Source organism: Camarhynchus parvulus, chromosome 1 (assembly GCF_901933205.1).
Source record: "Camarhynchus parvulus chromosome 1, STF_HiC, whole genome shotgun sequence".
In the NCBI taxonomy this organism is placed as follows: Eukaryota; Metazoa; Chordata; class Aves; order Passeriformes; family Thraupidae; genus Camarhynchus; species Camarhynchus parvulus.
This window is the reverse complement of record NC_044571.1, coordinates 86,799,836-86,806,743: the sequence shown is the minus strand read 5'-3', so window position 1 is coordinate 86,806,743 and position 6,908 is coordinate 86,799,836. Positions and strand designations below refer to the sequence as shown.

The 6,908-nt window shown below is 52.6% G+C and overlaps 1 protein-coding gene across 1 annotated transcript; it reads left to right on the top strand.

Annotated features, from left to right (window-relative positions):
* The first annotated feature begins 771 nt into the window (after positions 1–771).
* LOC115908427 (homeobox protein NANOG-like) lies at positions 772–6,509 on the top strand. Its single transcript, XM_030956981.1, is given in 5 exon segments — positions 772–952; positions 4,042–4,316; positions 5,637–5,726; positions 6,148–6,463; positions 6,466–6,509. Coding segments are annotated over 5 exon segments (906 nt in total).
* The last annotated feature ends 399 nt before the right edge of the window (positions 6,510–6,908 follow it).

Below are 6,908 nucleotides of genomic sequence, written 5' to 3'. Positions count from 1 at the left end.
TCGAAGGCCTGTATGAAGGAAATTCCTTCTCTGTTAAAAAAAAAAAAAAAAAAAAAAAAAAAAAGTATGTTCTAGTCCCTAGGTCTAATTCTTACTCATTTCCCTCCCCTCTCCCATCTTTGACATCTGCACCAAGAGTATGGGAGGTGCTGTCAGGTCAGTAGGGGGTGTCTGTGGGTCCTGGGGAGGTGTCAGTGTCACACAAGCCACAAAGTTCTCAGAACCCTCCCCACAAGTCCAGGGCACGGTGTGGGTTTGGCCGGCACGGTCCGGAGCAGCTCAGCACCAGATTCAGCTGCTGTGCCCTCGCCGTGGTGGAGACGGGCCGGGATGTGCTCTGGCAAGGCAGGGAACAGCTGTCTTGTGCGGGACACCCGCTCTCAGGGCATTCTGAGCCGTGACAAGCCCAGCAGAGCCCACAGAAGCAAGGGGAGGAGTTGTCCTGGGGCTCTGGGTCAGACCGTGCTCAGGTGTGACTGAGGAACCTGCAGAATGGGAAGAATTCAGAGGGGACATATTTCAGCCCTGATGCCATTCCGAGCGCTGCTTTCCCTCCCCCCTGGCCCGTCCCCACCCCACCGATCGGCCTCTTTACCATGACAAAGAGCCCGGAGGAGCGGGCCGCGGTGGATATTGCGGTCCAGGGCAGGCAATGGCCGGCTATAAAGGCCTGTCTGCGCTTCGGGGCTGCCTCAGCTCGGTGGTGGGACCTGCCCCCAGGTGGAGGTGACACCTGCTGGGAGGGGGGATCCGCCCCTGCGGCCGCTGCCCATGTGCGCGCACTTGGCGCTGCCGCCGTGCCCCGCATACCCCGGCGGGGCTGCCCGGGGCCGCCCGGAGCTCTGCTGGAGCGCGGCAGGGGCCGCAGGACAGGCCCCCACAGCGGCCGGGCCCGCGGGACACGCCGCGGCCGGGCACTCTCCAGAGGCTGCGGGCAGGAGGCACACGGCAGGTAAGGCCTTGCAGCTACATCCTGCAGCTGACCCCCAGGATAACTCTGCTCCCAGGTCAGGCTCAAACGACTTTGAGCGGACTTTTCTCTTTCCCTGCCTTGGTTTCCTGGGCAGAGTGCGCTGGGGTAGGCAAGGAGGAGGGGTGACCTTGGCCAACCACACCACTTTTCATGCTACTTTTTTTGGGTGGCTGCCAGCTGGTTTCCTAAACCTTAGAAGAGCCTGCAAAAGTCGAAGCACTGTCAGGTCTGTGCTCCAGGCTGAAGGGCAGAGTGACAACTTGGCCTTATGAAAGTTCACGGTTCTTGGTGCAGGAATGTCTGGGCCTCCTTTTAGTTAAATGCTGTCATGTGTGCCATCGAGAGAAACAGTCCTGGAGATACTTCTTGTGGCATCCCTCCTCCCCTTACAAACTCCTTGCATCCTTTATGTGCTTATTAATCATGAGCCAAGGCCTGCTCTGAATCACTGGGTGCTGGAAGATCTACTCCTTTAAATCTCACATTGTTACTCACACTGCTTCTTTCATTTTGCCATTTTCGTCTATTTCCCTCTTATTTCTGTGCTCTGGTTGCTTTGCCTTTCCCTTTTTAACCAAAAAGTCCCAGGCGTCACCAGAGTGACGTTTTCTGTTCCTGCCATTCCCCTCCCAGTCCAGTGAGGGGCAATAGAAGAGCTGATAAGAGTAGGTTTTCGCCCAGCCCCACATTATGGTCAGCGAGGCAACACCCTAGCAAGGTAAATGGGTGGGAGGAGAGCCAGGTTTTGGGGTGCCACTTTCAAGCTGTCAGTTGCTGTGGAAAGCTCCAGGCTCAGGCAGAGTGCCTGTGGCTATTCCCATGTGGCTACCTGCCATATAGCTTTTCTGCATGCTGCCTGCCCAACAAAGGCAGCGGGCAGATGGACTCCTGTGTGCCCCTGTTGGGTTAGGTACATAGACTTTAACCCCATCTTCAAACACCCTCATACCTCTCTCAGAGAGAACCCCGTGGTGGAAATTGAGGCTTACAGCTGTCAAAGCCTTGAGGGAGTGTGTCTGTCACAGGCTTTCATGTTCATGTCTGTTGCGCTCTCATGTTTGTGTCTGTTGTTTGTGTTTCTTGCTTCTTTTCTCCTTTCCTCTCTTCTCATGGGAGAAGGAGCACTTTTGTCCTGAGCTCAAGCTGCACACGATACATTTCATGGGCCTTTGGGATGACAGGTCAGCTTTAGTTCTACAGTGTCTTGCTGTGGTTCCTGGCTAACAGGAGACTTTCCTGTTTTCCAGGCCCACGTTCCCAGCATACTCATTTCTTCCCTATAAAGTTTTTACTGCACAGCCTGCAGGATCCAAGCATCCTGTGATACCACACGAAGTTTTAGCTGGCCATGCAGCCAGGTCACTGATGTTCAGCTTCCTCAAGGCTCTGCTGTCTAGCCCTATGCACTTAACACTGCAGGCCCTTGCACCTCTTCTGCTGACAGCCTCTTCCTGCTTGCAGACAGAATCCCTTTGCAATCCTCATGGCCCTGCTCCCCGGGGCTGGAAACCTGCCCCTCTACACCCCTGGCTGTTCACCAGCCCCTGCTCTGGGTGCTGTCATCTCCTAGTGGTAGCAAATGCCCTGGAGCAGGCAAGCCTTGAGTGGCAGGCACCACAGAGACAGGCATGCCTCTGTAAGGAGAGTTACAAGGGGAACACTACCGCAGATGTGGCCACCTTTCTGAGGTCCAACAGGACTCCAAGGCTTTTCAGTGATTGCTTAGTAGACTCTCAGATTAGGACAGAAGAAGGAAAGGTTTTGTAGGATGGGTGGGAAGTCCATTCCTCCGGGGGACATCAGTGCTTTGCTGTGGACATGTATTCTGGTGATTGAGCAGAGTGTCTCAGTGTCACAGCTCTCAGGGTGACTGGTAAGGAGGTTGGGGGACATTGGTTGGGCTCAGTAGTCAGAAGGTGTGTGCTGAAATGGCACTGCCCCATTCACTGCACTTCCAGTAGGAGGAGAGGGGATGGACCATGCAGGACAGTTTGCAGAGGAGTAGCTGGAGGAGGGAGGGATGGGCAGATTCATCACTGTAGTTAGGGGAAAGAGGACTGACTGGTATCACAGCCCTTCAGTCAGGTTGGCCTGAGAAGGTCTCGGCCTCTCTCAGACCCCAGTAATCTGGCATGTGACACATGTTCTTATTCCTGCAGCCTGAATGACTTTGCATCTTGGCAGGTTTTGTCTTCACTAGGAGCCCAGATTGTTCAGGAAACTTTTCCCTTAGGTCTTTATCTCAACTTTGCCATCAACAGAGATCCTTTATGACATGTACCTGGACAAATTAGAAGGGGCTTGAATGCCTTCCTCTGCACTCTTTAATTTTGTCCCCTATGTCCCTGGTACAGGATTGCTGCCTCCTTTCACCCATTTCACATACTCACCTTTCCTCTCCCTCTCCTTTTCCGTGTGAAATTTCTCTCCTTCATTCTTCTCTCACCAAAAGCCCCTCTCAGACAAATAGCTCCTTCCACCTACAGTGTCTCCAGCAGTGGCGCGGTCTGTGGTGGGAAACAAAGGCAAACAGGAGTGAGGCAATATCCAATGCCTGATGTTCTCCACCTGCTGCCCTCACTGTCAGCACTGGCTGCTCTGCCCCACTGTCAGAGGTTGTTTTGTCTCTGTTGAGTGCCTTGGTATTGCTGGGCAGGCAGTTCTGGGGAGCCCAGACAGCAACACAGAGCTATGCTTGCAGTCATGACAAGGCCTTTTTACACCACAAGCAGACTGAAATATTATTGAGGCCATCTGGAGGAGGAGAGTTCACTGTGAACCAATATGCACTACTCTTTTGCACTGCTTTTGCACTGCTCTCTGCCCTGACATTTCTGCCTGGCAGAAAGGAGTCATGAACATCCCAGAGGGGACTGAGCTGGGAAGCTGCTCGCTCTCAGCGTGCTTGTCTGTGCTCACAGCTCTGTGAAGAAAGGAGGGTCACAGAGCTTCTAAAAAGCTCCTGTCTGGTAGGCAAGGAGCTCTACAGCAGGCAGGGAGCATGCTCATACCCTTACAGCTAAACATTTTGTCTCTTAGACCTTTTCTCATTTTCTTTTTATTTATAGAAATATCCCCAGCTTCATCCAGTTCTGGGAATTTCAGCCAATTCACACCAGATTCAGCCACCAGTCCACATTCCTCATCCTCATCCCCACAGCCTTCAGCTAAGTCTCAGAAGGGCAGAGAATATGGCGTGGAGGGGATCAGGAAGGCCAAGAGCCGGACAGCTTTCTCCAAGGAGCAGCTGCTAACCCTGCACCAGCGCTTCCAGAGCCAGAAGTACCTCAGCCCCCAGCAGATCCGGGAGCTGGCTGTTGCCCTGGGGCTCACCTACAAGCAGGTGAACACAGAGACTTTGACCCACAGTGTATCAATCTCACAGTGGCTGAGTGGTCACTTAAGGGAGTGCCAGGATGGAAGGATGAGTCCCCAGCAGGGACTGAGGCAAAGGTGCCAGCTGACAGTTGCTCCCCTGCTTATTCATGCCCAGACATCAGAAGTGCTTTTGCAGATAGAGGGGTCAGTGGCACCTCATTTGGGCCTCCCAAGTTGGGGGTCAGTCAAGGGTTCTGTTGCTAACACTCGTAGTAGAATTGCAAACCCAGTGATGAATATGTTGTTCACCACAAACAGTCTCTACCCTGGGCTTTGTAGCACTTCACAGATTTTTTTCATGCGCTGTGAACTTCTGAGAAACCCTGGCATGCATCTGTTCTCTGAATCACAGGGCTGCTGCAACATGCTGAAAGCTCTTGTTAGTGTCTCCTGGGTCTTATCTTGTCCAGTATCTAATAATGCTCCACACTCAGCTCTGCCTGGCTGCTTGACATGTGCTCCTTCCTCCCCATGGGTGTTGCTAGGTTCACACATCACTGCCCTTTAGGGTGTCTGCTGATCTCCAGGTAGGTTGTGTGTAGTGAAATGATGCTGCCTCCATTGTTGCCTTCCTAAAGTGGGGGCTGGGCATTAGGGCACAAGAGCTTGAAGTTATAAGTCCAAAATATTCCAGAAATTTGAATCTCAGAGCTGGGCATGATGGCCGGGATGCCCTGGGACTAAAAAAGTTATACGTGTATTGTGTAAATGCACACACTGAACTGGTTCTGTCAGGAACAAGGCAGGTGGGACAGTCTGCTCTTTCCTTCAATCCACATCCCTGCAAAGGCTGCTTTCACAGTGCAGACAAGAGCCCGGGGGGAAATGGCCCTGGAATTCGCCCCAGCAAGGAGCTTTGAATTTGGGAACTGCTGGGGACAAGGAGCAGGTCTTTCCCTTCTCTGTTCCCAAACATGCAGAAACAGCGTCTTAAAAGTTTGCCTGTAGTGCAGGGGGCTTGTAGAGGTGTCGGTGGATCTGATTTACACCAGTCATTCACGTCCATGTTCAGAATGAGTCCATTTATCCCAACTATCCCTGTCTCTTGACACCGAGCCACCCCCTCCCCCATCACACAGTTGCAGTAGCCACCTGCTGAGGCTGCTAGACAGACCTCTCCCCGTGGCAACACCCCCCCAGGAGTTCTTAAAGGCTTTTATCTGCTGCTGCCCATGTATCTCTGCCTCTGGTCACTCCCTCTGGTTCTTCCTGCTTGTGAATTTGGTTACATTTGTTCTTCCCTCTCCTTTGCTGACATTTTCTTTGCTTTCCATTCCCCTCCCAGGTGAAGACTTGGTTCCAGAACCGGAGGATGAAGCTGAAAAGGTGCCAGAAGCAGAGCCTGTGGAGCGAACGGGCTCAGTGTCTCACGCAAGTAAGAACACAGCACATGGCTCATCAAGGCTCTTCTGTCTGGGCAGATCAGCCCCCTATTTCCTCCATGGGGGCAACTGAAGCATACGAGTGTGAGCGTACCTGGCCTTCTGGTTTGCGCAGCACAGAGGCACAGGCTTGGCACCACACCATGTGTACTGGTGGTAGCCCAGCAGTTGGCTGGCTGTACCACAGAAACGTTTCCAGGGAAAAGCTGTTTTCCTCTTATGTGTATATGAATGTATATATGATTGTGTATCCACCCCTGAACTATGGGAATGGACATAGTACTGGCATGCCCTCCATGCCATTGCTGCTGGTCAATATACAATAATGTGAAGGGACAGAGCCCCAGTACATGTCAGGCCTGTGGACACCAGTGGTGAAGCTCTGTGTTCTGACTCTCTGCCTTTCCCTTTCAGAGTGGCTTCCAGAGCGCAACTTACCTGGATGTGCACCCCAAATTCCACCAGGGCTACCCCATCACCACGGCTGGCAACATGCAAACCATGCCTGCCCCCTGTCAGCACTACGGAGCAGGGCAGAACGCTTACACAATCCTGACCAGCGAGGATGGAGGAGTCTTTGGCAAAGGCGGGGGGACCTGCAGTGTCCAGCAGACAGTGGGCTTCATTGCTCAGCACAAAGTAGACTTTTACCACAGCTACCCTGGCAGTGTGGAATATCCAGGCTCCAAGACAGGCGATGGCTGTAATTTTCACCATTCAGCCACCATGGGGCTCCTTTCCCAACTGCTGCCAGCCATCATCTTTATCATTCCTAAGCACTGTGGATATGGGGTACTTGGGCAGCCAGGAATCAAATCTCATTCCCATCTCTCCCTTTGTTATTCGTGTGCTGGCCACCTCAGGGACACCTTGTAGCTAAAACCTGTTTTGGCATCCAGATGTGTGCCTGCAGACATGCAGCTGTGCAGAGACCCAGACCCATTTGCCCAGGTACATGCACACAGAGCCCTTCATTTCTGTGCCCTTACATGTGCACACACACATTCCTTTCTTGATTGGCACAGACAACCAAGCTCCCTTATAGCAAAACCCAAGATCTGGCTACACAGCTTATGCCCTGGATCTTCTTTATTATGGATTGTGTAACTTGTCTAAGGGGAAGCACAGATTCCTTTGGGAATCTCATTTCTATGTATCACTGTACAGTTGTGTGT